Source organism: Canariomyces notabilis (genome assembly GCF_033297395.1).
Source record: "Canariomyces notabilis strain CBS 508.74 unplaced genomic scaffold N656scaffold_40, whole genome shotgun sequence".
NCBI classification, from domain to species: domain Eukaryota; kingdom Fungi; phylum Ascomycota; class Sordariomycetes; order Sordariales; family Chaetomiaceae; genus Canariomyces; species Canariomyces notabilis.
The window spans coordinates 130,235-144,981 of NW_027041862.1; the positions used below are offsets into that span (position 1 = coordinate 130,235).

Consider the following 14,747-nt stretch of genomic DNA (forward strand, 5'->3'; position numbering starts at 1 on the left):
TTCTAGTTTTAGAGGTATGAAACGAAAGGGTACCTTAGGCATACTTCACCTCTCAGGACAACCCCGGGCTATAAGCCCACCCCTCGGCCACTCGAATCACGCACTCCTCACCATCCTAACCCTAGCATGATACCCCGCAGCAGCAGCCATAGTAGAGCTGATAGCAATCTCATAGTTGACATTCCCCTGCCCCGCGGAAACCACCAACTCCACCGTCCGGTCCCGTGCTCCGCTATTCCACGCCGTCGTCCCGACCTTGCGAAGGCTCCATTCGACCCCGGGCTCGGTCTGCACCGACACGCGCAACGTCTGGCCCGGTTTCACAGAAAACACGTGTATACCCCCCTTGAACGACGAAATGCTAACCAGCTTAGAATATTCCTGCCCCACCGCGGCGGGGGCTACCACGTCGTTTGCACTGTTGTAGACACGCTTCGGCGGGCCACCGTGGACGTTTGTGATCTTCTGGCCGCCGGGGTATGCAATCGTGCCGTCGATGGAGGCGAGGATGAAACCGTGCCAGAGTCCGGGCGTGATTTTGGGGTCTGCTGCCAGTGAGGTGCGCTCTTCGTCGTAGCTGGCCTTGTTGGCGTGGCCTTTCATCCAGTTGTGCACGTCGGTTGGGGTCCAGCCGCGGTGCTGGTCGGCGTAGTGGAAGAAGAGGGCCGCGGCGTCTTCGTTTTGGTAGAGTGTCACGCCGTAGTGGTATTCTTCTGGGTATAATCCGCGGTTGAGGAAGGCAGATTGGGCGGGGTAGGACAGGCCGTCGAAGTACCGTGCAATCCCGCGGCGCCACCACTCGTTGCCATCTGTCCAGGCCGTCACGGTCGGGTGGTGGAAGTGCTCGACGCATCGGTACATGGCCTGGATGATGTCCTTTTGGAGGGCGGTAAGGGGTATGTTCTCCCAGTCGGCTGGGAACTCGACCAGGATGTAGCATGGGGTTTTGGTGCCCGAGTTGTCGTCGTCCATCTTGACATACTCGCCAACACCGCCGTGGGCAATGCCGACGTTGATGGTCAGCGGCCCCGCCAGGGACCCGAAGCTGCCAAGCCCCTTTTGGATGGCGTCCCCGAAGCCGTTGACAAACTCGTTGTAACGGGGCTTGGACTGCCAGTCTCCGGGAACCTGATACAGGCGGGCAGTGGTCGAGCCCTGGGTCCATGTCTTTGTCCAGACGTTACTGCAGTACTTCCCGGCGAGGTCTTGGTAGCCGTTCGGCAAGGTTCCTCCCCATACCGGGCACGGGAAGAGCTGCTTTGTCCACCACTCGGCAAGGTTGAAGTCGATAGGTGGTAGCTCGATAGGAGTCGAAAAGGATGGGACAGCTAGGGCTGCAAGGCTCGCTAGCAGTGTCAAAGTTGTGCGGGCCATGGCTGATGCAGTTGGTCGAGTGAAAACGGTGTCGGGCGTTCCTTTGATCGAGACTGAGGCGACGAAACGTTACAGCGTTTAATCGGAAAACGAAAGGCTTCCTTCCAGCCTGAGCCTCTGAGGTAGGTGAGGTATGTAAACGGGAGGTATGCTGGGTACAACGACCGACTGAATGTGATGAATGTTTACATGTACAAGTTTGAAGGGTTTTTGTCAAGAAAAATCCGACATTAGTGGGATGCTGGCTGTGAAGCCCCTTAACTACTCTGGCTCCAATTTGGCCCTCATCTTCCCCTGAAGCCAGGCTTTGGTGTTGCAATGTCCCATCCATCTATCATGTGTCTGTCACCAGCCTCAACTTGAGTAACAACACCGATGTTTTGATTGGCTACGCTGGTCTCGAGGTTGGACTTCATTTCCAGTTGCAAACCCAATCGCTAGTGTAGAAGGCAGTCTTGGACTTTCAGCCCTATTCTTGGCCCGAAGCTGAACGGTTAACTAGGGACCTATTGATTATGCCTCGTGCTCTGGCAAAGACTATTAAGCTCCCCAAAGATTGAAACAAAGTCTGCTGGGTCATTGCAATCCTCCCTTGGCAATTACTTTCTTGTGTAAGTGGTTTGGGGATGACTGACACATCCGTACATTGCCTCCGTGACTCGTCCAACGGGACGCCTTGGGGAGCGACTCAAGAAAGAACCAGTTCCCCGGCTTATCAAATTACTTCCGCCATCTCTAATGCCAAGGTACTGTAAGTAAAGGTACCGAGATTGTCAGTACCAGTAATGAAACTGCATGTTTACATCATGATGTAGGTGGCAAGCTAGGCCAGTTTGAACCCTTATAAATCCATGGCAGATTGACTTGCTAGTGACAGTGCCCTGGCTGCGCTCAGTGTAGTCCTTGCACTGATACCAGTATGTCCAGGTGAACGAGAGGCATATCATGATATGACTCGAATTGAGTGGGCTCATCCTTGAAGATCTAGGAGACGGATTTTATACCAACGTCTGGTATGGTAGATACAGTTGGACTGATCCCTGCTGCCTCACCTCAGAATAGGGTACAGTACTTCAAACCGTGGCTGCACTTCTTTCTGACATCTTCCCCTGACTTGGACAAGCACTAATCCGTGAAGGTTCATAACCCTGAAAATCCTACCCACCTCAGTAGTCATAAAACACCAAACACCGCACCTCAATACTCTCTCTCGTCTCCTTATCCTCCTCAGCCGGGTCAACAAAAGCCGAGTGCGGCACACGACGTGCAATTCCCGGCGCGGTAACCGAGTCAAAACACTTGATGAGCGTCACCTCGTCCGGCCGCTGGGCGTACTTGAAGTACCAGCGGTGTGCAGAATTCGGTTTGACCGCAAACGTTTCGCCCTTGCGGTCCGGGTAGATGAGCGCGGCACCTACAAGATCGGTCTCTGCGACTGAATTTGCGTCTGCAATGGCTAGGGGGTCTTTGAGGATGGTCTTGATGGGACGCCAGACCTGGGGTTTGTTAGGTGCCATGAGGCTCATGATAGAGGGGGGGATAAACAGACGTTGATGATCTGGAACCGCTTTTGCAGTAGCACATCGGCTTCGTCCGGAAGGTGGTACTTCACTCTGTTGACGGATGCGGTGTAAGACTGGTCAATGTGCACAGCCCGGACAGGACCTCGTAGGCCCTTATTTGCAATGTTTGAATCGTTCTGGCGGCGGATGGTGTGATCGAAAATGAACACTCGAGTGGCTCCGGTTCTTGTCGCCGACGACCGAGGTCAGCACATTCGCCGAAGCTGAATACGGGAGCCTCCTCGTCGGGACATATATCTCTAGGCAGAGAAACTTACACATCCTTAAGCAACTGCTCCGTCTCTGGGTAGTACTCCCTCCTGATCTTGTCATCATCAAGAAAATCCTTCTCGCTGCTCTCGCGCTTGACGAGTTGGAAGCCATGGCTGTCTAGTGTGTATTTGTCTTCGTCTCCGCTAATGTCTGTCACCAAAACGTCCACGGACACGCTGGGTCTGGGCTCATTCTGTTGGCCTTCACGTGGACTAGGCACAAGCCGACTGGGTCAGCATCGTACGCATGCTGTTTGGTGGTTAAGGGTAAGGTCGGTCCTTTAACGTACCTAATATAGAACGGAGCAGGCGGAGACCCGTCCTCCGGGTCTTTGTAGTAGTTCATGACAGTGTGGACATTGTGTTTCTGAGTCTCTTTGAGTTGCTGAGTTCCCGGAACCACCACAGCGTGTTCCTGGGGCAAGACAGGTAAACTGGCAACATCTGCAGCGGCCATGATGAGAAGGAGAGCTGTGTAATGAAGTGTTTAATTGTACAATACGTGGGTCTGAGGCTTGGAGTCAAGACTTTAAGTCAAGGAAGCAATGGCAATGGTCAGTATCTAAGGTACCTTATGTAGAGCTGTTTTCAGGTTGACTGTGCAGGCAATTCTTATACCGTGATACCGTGGTATCCATCAGAGTACATTACAAAGCAAGTAATGGCTCTCTCAGCTCCGGGCACGCCGAAGTTGCGGGGTGTCCTGTGGTCTTGCGTGTGTCAACACAATCATCAGCGTTATAGGGGGGTGACATGCAATCACGCCATCAATGATGCCAGATCACGACGTATTTTTCCAACTGAGGATCTATCATAATCTGCTCAAGAGTAGCACTGCAAACAAAAACTGGCACATAGTCGGCGTTAACCCAGGTAAGACTTGCTTATAAATTCCGGAAGACTGGGCTGTAACGGAGGAAAGAGCTGGCGAAACTCGTTGAACTTATCGACTAGAGTCGGGGGAAAAATGCACCAGCACAACACCATGTTTACGTCTGTCAGATGACGGCATACCATCAGTGTAGCTCCGCACCAGAGCACCACGCGGACGCGGCCCGGTGGACGGGCATGTTGAGACGCCGATTCCAAGGAAACAGGACAAGGCGAGGCTCCACAGTTCTATATGCATGTTGGTCATGTTTAGAATTGGCAGCGGATATGGCCCTAGCAACACTGCCTACCATAGAACTAACAATGTTGCCGTCACCTTAGTCCAAGATCCTCACAGCTTGATCCTCTTTTCGCACACGGACTAACTTGGTAACGACAGAACCATCTTGAAGCACATCGGTTTCCTCTTCCAGCTGATATCCTCCCAATCTCGGCAGCAGAACAGCCAGGACCGCCCAGTACAACACAGCAAACAACAACCTGTAATTACAGCGACGCATAATCAGTAAGGAAAAGCCTTCCAGAAAGCTCGGGGAGGGGCAATTTTGATGGATACTTACACGGAGACGCCCACTAACGCGTAGCTCACCCTGAATAAGTGAGAACCCGCGTCTTCCCCTTGGCGAGGGACGAAAGGAGCGCACAGCAGAGCCAGAGAAAGAACAACCCTGAGCCATACGGCAGGCAGGAGTGCTTTGTAAGGCCGTTTTAGATCCGGGTGTGTGCGACGCAGCCAGATTAGACCAAGTGAAGTGGCAAGCACGAAGAACTGTGCTGGATAACCCTCCACGTCGAGGATGAAAGAGTAGATGTTCTTTGCAGGAATGCTGATGACTGCTATCGATGGAATATAATGCAGAATCAAGCCTCCAAGGGGAGTGCCGAACGGCCGTGAAGACGACAGAGCTTCGCTGAATGGGAGAATGCCTTGGCGTGCGATTTCTTGGTTGAGCCGTGCCTAGATGGTGAGGACGAGTCAGTTTGTTCCCCGAGAAGGACAGTATTCCCACAGAAAACAGGAATGTTTGGGTACTGTACCATTGCAAAAGTGACAACCATCACGTTTCCTGCTGCTGAGCTGGCGACGGCAAGGGGGAGGAGAATGTTGCCTAGATTGGGTCCAAAGACTCTCTCAAAGAACATCGCTGCCACCAACTCACCCCCTTTCTTGATGTCATCTAGCGGTATGACAAGAAAGTACGCCATGTTTACCAGGAAGTAAAGCAGACATGCCGTGGCGAGGGCCGTCGTGGCTGCTGACCGGAGTGTCCGCACCGGGTCCCGAACCTCGTTCAGAACATTGTTGACATTCTGCAGACCCGCATATGAGTAGAAGACCTTGAAAAAGGCTGTACTAACGGTTCCCCAATGCCAGACGGAACCTTCCCAGATACCATCCCAGGTTAGCAGTGGGAACTGACTGGTGCGCGTCAAGAGGCCGAACCCGTCCATCATATCCGGCCTGAATCTCGCCGTAACGACCACTGCCCCCGACGCAACGGTCATGACGATAATAAGGGCGATTTTGACCCAACCGAGAATATTCTGCACCAGTATGCCAGTCCTCAGAAAACAGCCATGCATAACAGTGATGGCAGTCATCAGGCCCACTGCCAGCGTCCTGACCTCCACGGCATGTTCTGCAGGGGCTCGCCCAAGTGCAAAGAGCATATACTCTCCAAACATGATGCAGTTGCTTGCCGTGAAGCCGAGTAGAACTGCCTGCACGGCTACGAGAACCGATGCAAGGAATCGCGGCCGCGGATAGGTGAACTCGAGATAGACCTTGTCGCCTGCGCGTGTCGAGACATCAGTATCAGTATCAGCAAACTTCCCTTCAACTTTCATACTAGCGCCTCGCAGCCGGCTGAGCAGCCATTCTCGCCTCAGTTTTACTTAGCAAGCAGTGACAGGACGAAACTAACCTCCAGACCGCGGCAGCATACACCCGTACTCAAGCGCCACAGCCAGCCCACACCAACTAACCAGCGCCCCGGCAAACCACAGCAAAAGACTCAACCCAATGCTCCCCACTGAGCTGATAATAACGCCTGGTGTTGCAAAGATGCCGCTCCCAATGACGCGGGAGATGATGAGAATGTATGCGCTGCCCCAGCCCAAGAGGCGCCTAGTCTGAGGTGCTGCCGTGACCGTCTCTGGTAGTAATGCATTGTCCTCCAGGTGGTCAACATGACTCGAAACACTTCCAGATCGGATGCTGTGGGCTGGGGATGGGGAAGGGGAAGCGGACTTCAAGTTCGCAGTGCCGTAAGCGTAATAAGTGGAATGGTCTCGCCCTATGCTGGACGTGCTCAGGAGAAGCGGCGTTTCGGGTTCTGGTCCGGCGTCTAGGTCCATCATGATGGCTTTGATCCGGTTGTTACACCGGTTCCCGGGGTAAGTGAGGAGAGGGTGATGGTTGAGTATTAGGGCTCTTACTGTACGTGCATTAAGAGTAGGACTGATGAGGTACTAGGTAGGTAAGGTTTAAGTTCGGCTACACGTAAGGCAGGCAAGCTGTGTAAGGTAGCACAGGCAAATGCTACTGGAGTGTCCGGCGGTGGATGTCCACCATGGACTTGAACATCGACATGGGTGGAAGATGGTGTGCCATCGCCCCCTATCAACCAAATATCATTAGATTCAGTACGCCTGGTTGGATTTGTCATATGAGCGTCGAGCTCAGGGTAATGGACTGGAATAATGCCTGAATCGGGAATCTGTATCGCATTTAACTGGGGCCTAGCATCCTGCCCCTCGCGTGTAAGCGGCGCAAGATTGCGTGCTGAGTACGTGATACACCACATGCAAATCCATGCGTTGGCCCGTCCGCTGCATCGGCTTCACGAAAAAGAAGCCAGTAAGTCCAGCGCGGACATTAACGTTAGGTATAGTTGCTCGGGTCTTCCATATATAACCTTCAAGCTTGAGACCCGGGCTCTGCTTGAGGGTTGCCAAGATATCTTATGTACTCCAGCCTTGTCACACGCGTCTGCGCATGTATCTTCTACGGTATCCCAGTAAGTCGGGTTTGCCTCCGTGCAGTGTGCTGTGCTAATCTGCTCATGCGACTTGAGTCATGCGCCAGCCAAAGCCGGCGACCTCAGGCAGTAGGACGTGACACCACTTCATAAGCATCACTGTTCTGCCCGGAAAGTCCAAGACTCGAGAGCATCGATCGTCTTATCTCCATCCCCGCCGTCCTCACTCTCCCCCCCACCGTCGCTGTCACTCAATTCTCCTGTACTCTCTTCAGTGGTGCTGTATTCCTCACTCTCGTCACCCCGGGCCATTGCGTTTCGCGACTCATCCTCAGACTCTAAATGGGAATCCCCGCTCTCTGAACTGGGACCCTCGGCCTCGGATGACTCCTGGGGACCACTCTCCGAGTCTTCCGTGTCCTCATGGACCATGGCCAACTCCTCAGCGAGTGACAGCCGACGCTTGAGTGGTGCCCTTGTCTGCGATGCTCTGGTGCCTGTCATCGGGCATTAGCAGAGATCCATGGACCAAAAGCTAGCCTAGGACATGCCGCTCTACCTTCTTGTTTGATTCCTAGAATTGTATTTCTCCTTGCAAGGGGTCGCCGTCCAGCGTTTGTCGTTCGCTCCAAAGCAAGTCTTGGAGAAGCCTTTGGAGTGGGCATATTGTCCTCGAAGGAGATGGTCTGGCTCTGTTTCAGACCGACAGGACTTTCAGGTTTTCGGGGCGGATCCGCGTGCTGATGTCCTTGTGGTTTCTGTGCATATGCCAGCGAGTTCAGGCTGTTTCTATCTGACAAGCCAAACTCTCTCCTCTCTAGCTCGAGAGCGCGGAATAGCAGGCGGTTGTAACCGTTGTAGAACTGTCTTTGGAGAATATCAAAGCCTGTGGTGACAGGAAGATTAATGGTCTGTTGAGAACGCTCGCGCGCGTTGTTGAGTGGTGATGGGTAATGTAAGACGTTGCCACTCACTGCCACCGTGTAACTGATTAACTTCCTTGACCAGCTTTAACTGGTCTTCAGCGAATTCCAGAGAGTCTACGGCAACGCGAAGGGCGGCTTGAACCCGCATCTCAGCCCGCAGAGCGCCAACCAGCGCCATATCCGGAGACTCGGCGACACAAGTCCGCGGATGATGCGTTGCAGTTCCACTCTCTAGTGGGAATCTCTCGATGCGGTTCCCGTTTTGCAGTGCTTTCGCCGTTGGTGTGCGTATAGCGGAATCAGAGTGGGAGGAGCGAGGTGGCGTTGCTTCCGCTTCATCCCTTCTTACCCCCGCAGCAACCGTCTGCAGCCGTTCAGGAGAAGGTTGGCTCCCTTTACCGTTGGAGACGGGGCTATGTGACTTCTTGGTTGATATCGGTGATGAAGCACCAGCTGCAGGAACAGTCGGCCTTTGCTCCAGAGATGACAAGGTGTTTTGTAATGAGGCTAGGAGATGGCCCAGGGTCGGGCACAAGACCTCGCTCAGCCGCTCCCGAGACGAGTCTTCTGGCAAGACTTCAAGCAGCATATGGAGGGCGTGGTGAAGGCTGGAGCCCATGGCGAGGATGGCGCCGACCAGTGTATCCTTGTCGCCATCCTGGATCGGTCGGGGTTGTGAGCTCAGCCTTTCGACAGCGAGCAGAGGGCTATTGGCCAAGTCGGAGCCCCCAACTGAACGAAGAAGCCATGTCCCGAGATCCGGAAACAAAGTCATGGCTGCCGTCAATGTTGTGTCTCCGAGATGGCCAATCACCTGAAGGGGCCCGATCTGCTTGTTCCGCAGATTTGAGATCAATACTAGGGGGGACACCCCTCGGGGCGTGCGTGACATAATAATCGGGCCCCCCAATTGACCACCTGCAGCACGAGGGCAAAATTCGTTTTCGTGGGGGACATGGAGTGGCGGTGTGCGGCCAGTTGCACACCGCTGCCAACTCCACGCCTCAAACTCCTCTCCTCACAATGGTCGAGTCCATGCACATTTTACGCTAACTGAAACCGTCCCCAGGCTCCACTGTGCTAATCGTTGCCAACGGTAGCATTGGTTAAGGTGGATAAGGCACGTAAGAGTCTGTACGTGCCCATGGATTAGAAGTTGCCTACATAATTTGGAGGAGCAACTAACGTTACTGCAATCAGAGTGTAGTTTGAACTCCGAACCTTTCCCCTCAACTGTAGGTGAGAGACAGAACCCAATCAGTCTACGGAGCTATAGCCACAACCGCTGACCCAGTTGAAGGGACAATATCGACCACACATACAACCCTAACCCTTGGACAACAGCCCCTGGGTCCTAGCCCCTGAGTGCCCAACCCCTGACAGTTGGGTACCCTTAAGAGTACACCTACTCATCCTCCACACCAGTAACGTTTTATCTCAGACTCAGTGCAACTTTGTAATGTTAGTTGACTACCTAACTTACCTAATCTTTCCGGACTCTTGTTGGACAAACGGCTCCATCTCGTAGATAGCCCCTTACATGCATAGCTTACCTTATGAAGGAAGTGCCAACGGGTAACACAACCATGACACATACTAAGGTACTACAACGACCGTGGTGCGGTGGTGAAGAATTGAACGAGTCCAGTCACGATGCCTGGTCACTGTGCAGCTTCTCCAGCATAGCACTGCATGACGGGGAAAATCTTCTCATGGCACTGTCTGCCGAAACAAGTATCGGTTACCGGGGGAACCAAGTCAGCTATCTACCTAAGGTACACGGCTTTCAAGCCGGGCTCTTCGGACTCGGCTCGCCTGCGCACCGGACAAACAACAGTGACACGAATAGAAGTCTCTCACCACCAACAGCCCCCTTTCTCCAGTCCAGCTCTGAGCTAGGGACATAAAAGAAGACAGGCCTGTGTTATATTTTTCTCTTTTTCTTTTCCCTATTGGGACTACCATGAACAGAAGTGCGCACCAAAAGATCAGCCAACAAGTCAACAACAAATATCGTCCAGTCAGGGCAGGGCCCGGTGAAAGTGAAACGAATCCAGTTCAATGTACGAGGCGCGAAACGAATCACTGATTTTCCAGCCAACAAATCCAGCTTCCATTCCTTTTATTCTTTAAGTTTCTTGCCAAATCCCCATCTGTCCGCCGGCCTGGTCCGAGTCGAGGTCAAGTTCATAACTCAGAGACATTGCTGTCGGTCGGGCGTATGGAAGTGGACCGGAAGCCGGTTTGGTCGACTCATTTAGTCATCAGTCGGCTCAGGGCCCCGGGTGAACGTGGGAGTCGGCCTCGGAGCACGGGTGCCACCACCGCTAGGGCCTCCGGTAGGTCGGGGAGCACGGGTACCGCCGCCGGCACCCCCTGTAGGTCGCGGAGCACGTGTACCACCACCACCAGGGCCTCCGGTGGGTCGAGGAGCACGGGTACCACCACCACCGGGGCCGCCCGTGGGCCTCGGAGCACGGGTGCCACCGCCGCCCGGGCCTCCAGTTGGTCGAGGAGCACGGGTAGGCTCCTCCGGCTCCTCAGCTTGTCTCGGAGCCATTGGGGGCTCCCTCGTCTGGGTCGGCCGAGGGGGACGGGTGCCACCACCGCCAGCACCTCCCGTGGGTCTGGGGGCACGAGTTCCCTCGCCCTTGCCGCCCGTCGGGTGTGGGCGGCGCGAGCCGGTGGGACGGGGAGCGCCCCCGCCGGTGCCGGTAGGAGGCCCCCAAGTGCCGGTTGGGCGAGGTCCGCGGGTGCGGGTGGCCGTGGGAGGAGCAACCTCGCCGCCATCGCCCTGGGCGAGGGGTATGGCAATTGCCTGCTGAATGGCGGCGGCCGCGGCGAGGAGAGTGAAGAGGATGCGAGTCATCTTGGTGTATGTGGTGGTGGTGCGTGCGGTTTGTTGACTGGATGGACGGGATCAAGTCAGGGGCTCAAGGGCTCAGGGGCAACTGTCAACTACGCTGGCGAGTTTAGAACTGATGGGCAGACATCGTGGTTGAGATTCCTGCTGCGGCGGCTGGCTCTTTATATACCTAGACAAGTCCTAATCTTCCACTGCTAACTTGTAATGTTTTGATTCTCGGATCCTTCAAGATCTCATGCAGCGCAGTAACCATTGTCACCGCGTATATTGACGCATATGCGAGTGCGCAAGCGAAGAATCGCCGGTTAGATTTTGACCTAGGCATTTGATGAAGCCGTCGCCAATCACCTCAGTCAGCTCACTGGCCTCCCTGGCGTGATAAATTGGTGAACGTCATCGGCCACGGTGATGGCATCAGGGGTCTCGCCAGGAACATTGAGACGCACAGGTGAAGGAAACGCACTGCAATTTAGACGCAACCGACGAGTATAAACAAGCTCGGTTGGAGTTTGACCTTTCAATATAGCGATCGAGGATCGGTAGCGTTGTTCCCGGTATGGTATGTTCAAGTCCCAAAACCGTCGATAATTTTTCCATCCAACGAGGTGCCACAGATCGCCCAAGTTGGATGGCGATCATGGAGTTTCCCACGGAGCGCATCACCACCCGCAAATAACCGGTTCGCTCTCCTGGCTTCTCGTGACCTTTTTATGAATCCAGGGAACCGGTCAACCAACCGGGTACATACCTGTAGAGAGCTCACCAGGAATACATCATTTGCTCCGGAATGTATGTATTCTAAAACCGTTTGTACACCCTCCCTAGACGCCGCTACCTTCCGGTGTTAGTTTGTGGGGCGGTACCGGTTTGGGATGGCCGCGGCCCGTCCTCCCCGAGAGGTTTGGCCCCCACTTAACCTCGCGAATGCCGCCAGAAGATCGGAGATGGTGGGGACCTTGCCCAGTTTGGGTCCGGGGAAGTCTAGACCGTTGCTGGGTGTGTGGAGCTGTCGCAACCGCAGGAGATGAGGTCGACGTAAGCTTAAATGCAAGATATATTACACGTATTAAGCGAAGTGGTTGTCGATGGCGGGTAGCGCCCACATACCGCTACCAGGCAGTCTCGAGTAGCACTCCTGAGTCCTGAAGGTGACTGTGAGCCTATAACGACCTGTGGGCAGCTTGGGAGGTAGGGCCCATTATTATTGCCATCGAACTCTTGGAAACGACGGTCAGGGTAGCATCCAACGGTAGCTAAGACATGCGGCTTGTATCCTCCTGATTTTACCCCCCCCATATAGACGTACATAATGTACACCAGACAATACCAAGCACGCATATAATGTCAATACTGACATACCACTACTAGTAGTAGCTGCCGTTCTTGCAAGACTTATAAGCACCGTAAACCATAGCGATGAATGGGGATGACGCTACGATTTCTAGCCATAAGAAAACGTAAGGTGGGTACCTTGGTAACCTTAGCTTACCTATAGGATAGGTAGGTATCTTACAAAGCGTCTAGGAATAGTAGTAGCATGTTAATGATGTTTCTGATATTGAGTTGACGCAGATAGCTTAGCGAATAGCGGGAGGATTAATCTAGACACTTCTTCACAAGGTTAAATACCGGAGATAGATGGAGGCATTGCATTTTGGAGAGCACCAAGGCAAGCAGCGCATATCATGCCGCCCACATCCCGGGTACCCCATGTGCGGGGAGTGGCCTCGGGGTAGCTGCCCGGATCACCGTGACTGGCTGGGCCGATCGTCCTGGGATGGCCATAGGGGCATGGGCACACCTGTTATGCCGGCCAACCGTTGGCCCTGCATGATACCAGACAGCAAAGAATGGCCCCTCAGACTGACGGGCAGAAAGGTAGGTGTAACATGAAGACGCCGTTTCCTTGTTGCGTAGCGATGCTCCGAAGCCTTATACAAACCTCATCTAGGTAGCTAATATGCGAAGCTTATACAACCGGCCGGCCTCGAGCGAATATGGCGATAACGTTCACCATCTCATCTCTCTGAGGCACGCACACGATCTAGCAAGGTGATTGATCCGGGGATGACTACCATACAAGGCATACATCTCGGGCATCGAAACTAAACACAGCCGTCGCAGCAAGAGCCTCCGTGGCTAGTTCGGATCGCGTCTTGATGTGGCCGATCCTGTTTCCAACGGGATCGACGACATGGATGGACTGGAATGTCGGCCTTGAATCCCGTGCTCGAAACAAAGTAGACAACGACTGGATGACTCCATTCTCCGTGTTTTCCCAAACGTTTCAGCACCTCTTATACAACCTGATGAGCCCGGATCGCCGATGCTCGCGCCTGTAACACATTGTATTAGGTACCTACCTCAACGGTTCTAACCCACCCCTCCAAATGAGCAAGTCGGCCCGGGAAAGCCACGTCTAAAGATACTACAGGCTGTTCAGATTCTGCTTTAGCGCTCGCTAGACTGCTACTCTTATCTCTCGGTTGCAAGGTAGTTGCAGTTGAATTGGTTCATCCGGGATCTTGACGCTTTCAAGTTATTGAGCAACGTTTCCATTGGTAATCAGCGTGCTGTGGATGCGGCGAAGAAGAGTCCATGTCGAGTGACACCAAGAGTTTGAGCAGCTGAGTGAGCGTTTGGAAGAGTCAGGAGTCATAGCAGGGCTCGAAAGCTTACCTTAGGTATCAAGAGTGCCCGCCCCCTGGCGATCAGGAGTGGGCGGCAGAGCACTCTAAAAGGGGGCATAACATGACGCAAGGCAGGAAAGAGATGGGACCCAATGCTGATACGATCAATCAACTTCACGTTAGGATTCAGTACTAGGAGGCTTTAGAGGCTTCATGCTGTAATAAGCCGCATGTCTTGCAGCGAAGAAGGCCTCACCTTGTTCTCACACCTTCTCATCCTCCTTCACTTTCGCAAAGACCTCAACGAATGTTTCGGGATCCTGAGCACCCCCGATCTCCCATTTACCCTGAATAACATAGTGAGGGACGCCACTGATTCCATTCCGCTTCGCTTCCCGCACTTCAGCGTCGACTTCTTCCCCGCCTTTTCCCGTTTCCAACCACTCCTTCACCTCCTCGCGGTCGATACCGGCTTTAGCACCTGCTTCAATGAGGGTCTCATGGCTAGTGATGTCAGCCGTGCCTTCAAAGTAGCTGCGGAACAGCTCCATCACAATACGGTTCTCGACTTCATTCCCTTTCAACTTGCCGAGCTGGATCAGCCGGTGAGAGTCGCGGGTGTTTCCAAGCTTTCCCGCGAAGCTGAAGTGGATGCCCTCCTGCGCCCCAATGGTCCGCAAGCGGTCCGACATTGCTCTGACACGCTCCTGTCCAAAACGCTGTGCCAGGCGTTCCAGGACGGGGACACCGTGCTTCGGCGCCGTCTCATCTAGGTAGAAGGGGGACCATGAAATGGTAAAAGTATCGTCTTTCCCAGTTGGATACGTCTTCTTGTAAAGTTCAATAGCCTTGTCTAGCCTCCTCTTTCCAACGTAGCACTGTATGTAGTTGGGGTCGTTAGGTCGCGTGGTCTGCATAGGGCGTATACACCATCGGTGGAGTGATTGGCTAACGTACCCAGGGGCAGACATTGTCTGAAACCACTTTGATAGCAAAGTTGGTCATGCTGATAGCGACTGACGGTAAGTTCGCTTGTATGTACCAGAGCTTATAAGTTGTTGTCCCCGAAGGGTTCGTTGTGTACCTTGGTAAGGGGGAGGTGTTAACTGGAAATTGGAACAACGGGAAGTTCAAGGTTATTACCTTATAGACAGCGAAGTACGAAGTATCAGTTGTTATAATTGAAGTCTAAAGCACACGCGTCAGAGTAGACTGCATTTGCTAGCAGATATGTCTTCGTGATGG

General features: G+C 53.6%; 6 protein-coding genes across 6 annotated transcripts; 1 reads left to right on the forward strand and 5 right to left on the reverse strand.

Moving 5' to 3' along the window:
- Positions 1-54: 54 nt before the first annotated feature.
- N656DRAFT_763089 (uncharacterized protein) lies at positions 55-1,379 on the reverse strand. The gene has a single exon (XM_064813289.1). It carries the CDS (start codon positions 1,372-1,374, stop codon positions 97-99), a length of 1,278 nt encoding a protein of 425 aa, XP_064665197.1. The 5' UTR covers positions 1,375-1,379; the 3' UTR covers positions 55-96.
- Positions 1,380-2,540: 1,161 nt separating this feature from the next.
- On the reverse strand, positions 2,541-6,460 carry N656DRAFT_840319 (uncharacterized protein; the record flags this gene model as incomplete). Its single annotated transcript, XM_064818936.1, has 7 exons — positions 2,541-2,870; positions 2,924-3,122; positions 3,215-3,402; positions 4,495-4,579; positions 4,660-5,057; positions 5,138-5,892; positions 6,025-6,460. The coding sequence occupies 7 exons, from the start codon at positions 6,458-6,460 to the stop codon at positions 2,541-2,543; spliced, it is 2,391 nt and encodes a 796-aa protein (XP_064665198.1).
- A 285-nt stretch (positions 6,461-6,745) lies between these two features.
- Positions 6,746-7,270, forward strand: N656DRAFT_504752 (uncharacterized protein). The gene has a single exon (XM_064809871.1). The coding sequence runs from the start codon at positions 6,803-6,805 to the stop codon at positions 7,121-7,123; it is 321 nt and encodes a 106-aa protein (XP_064665199.1). The 5' UTR covers positions 6,746-6,802; the 3' UTR covers positions 7,124-7,270.
- On the reverse strand, positions 6,812-8,973 carry N656DRAFT_785115 (uncharacterized protein). The gene is made up of 3 exons (XM_064816306.1): positions 8,055-8,973; positions 7,640-7,966; positions 6,812-7,577 (listed from the first exon to the last, which is right to left on the reverse strand). The coding sequence occupies exons 1-3, from the start codon at positions 8,779-8,781 to the stop codon at positions 7,237-7,239; spliced, it is 1,395 nt and encodes a 464-aa protein (XP_064665200.1). The 5' UTR covers positions 8,782-8,973; the 3' UTR covers positions 6,812-7,236.
- Positions 8,974-9,805: 832 nt separating this feature from the next.
- Positions 9,806-10,970, reverse strand: N656DRAFT_785116 (uncharacterized protein; the record flags this gene model as incomplete). The annotated part of the gene is made up of 1 exon (XM_064816307.1): positions 9,806-10,970. A coding segment is annotated over exon 1 (608 nt), but the record flags the coding sequence as incomplete, so codon positions are not given.
- A 2,795-nt stretch (positions 10,971-13,765) lies between these two features.
- On the reverse strand, positions 13,766-14,507 carry N656DRAFT_719730 (DSBA oxidoreductase; the record flags this gene model as incomplete). The annotated part of the gene is made up of 2 exons (XM_064812395.1): positions 13,766-14,380; positions 14,460-14,507. 2 exons carry the CDS (start codon positions 14,505-14,507, stop codon positions 13,766-13,768), a joined length of 663 nt encoding a protein of 220 aa, XP_064665202.1.
- Between the last annotated feature and the right edge of the window lie 240 nt (positions 14,508-14,747).

Coding starts and splice junctions, on each gene's coding strand:
- N656DRAFT_763089 (XM_064813289.1), bottom strand. CDS start 1,374: ATGGCCCGCACAACTTTGACACTGCTAGCGAGCCTTGCAGCCCTAGCT.
- N656DRAFT_504752 (XM_064809871.1), top strand. CDS start 6,803: ATGCCTGAATCGGGAATCTGTATCGCATTTAACTGGGGCCTAGCATCC.
- N656DRAFT_785115 (XM_064816306.1), bottom strand. CDS start 8,781: ATGACTTTGTTTCCGGATCTCGGGACATGGCTTCTTCGTTCAGTTGGG. Junction 7,967..8,054: donor TAATCAGTTACACGGTGGCA/GTGAGTGGCAAC, acceptor CTGTCACCACAG/GCTTTGATATTCTCCAAAGA. Junction 7,578..7,639: donor TCTAGGAATCAAACAAGAAG/GTAGAGCGGCAT, acceptor GCCCGATGACAG/GCACCAGAGCATCGCAGACA.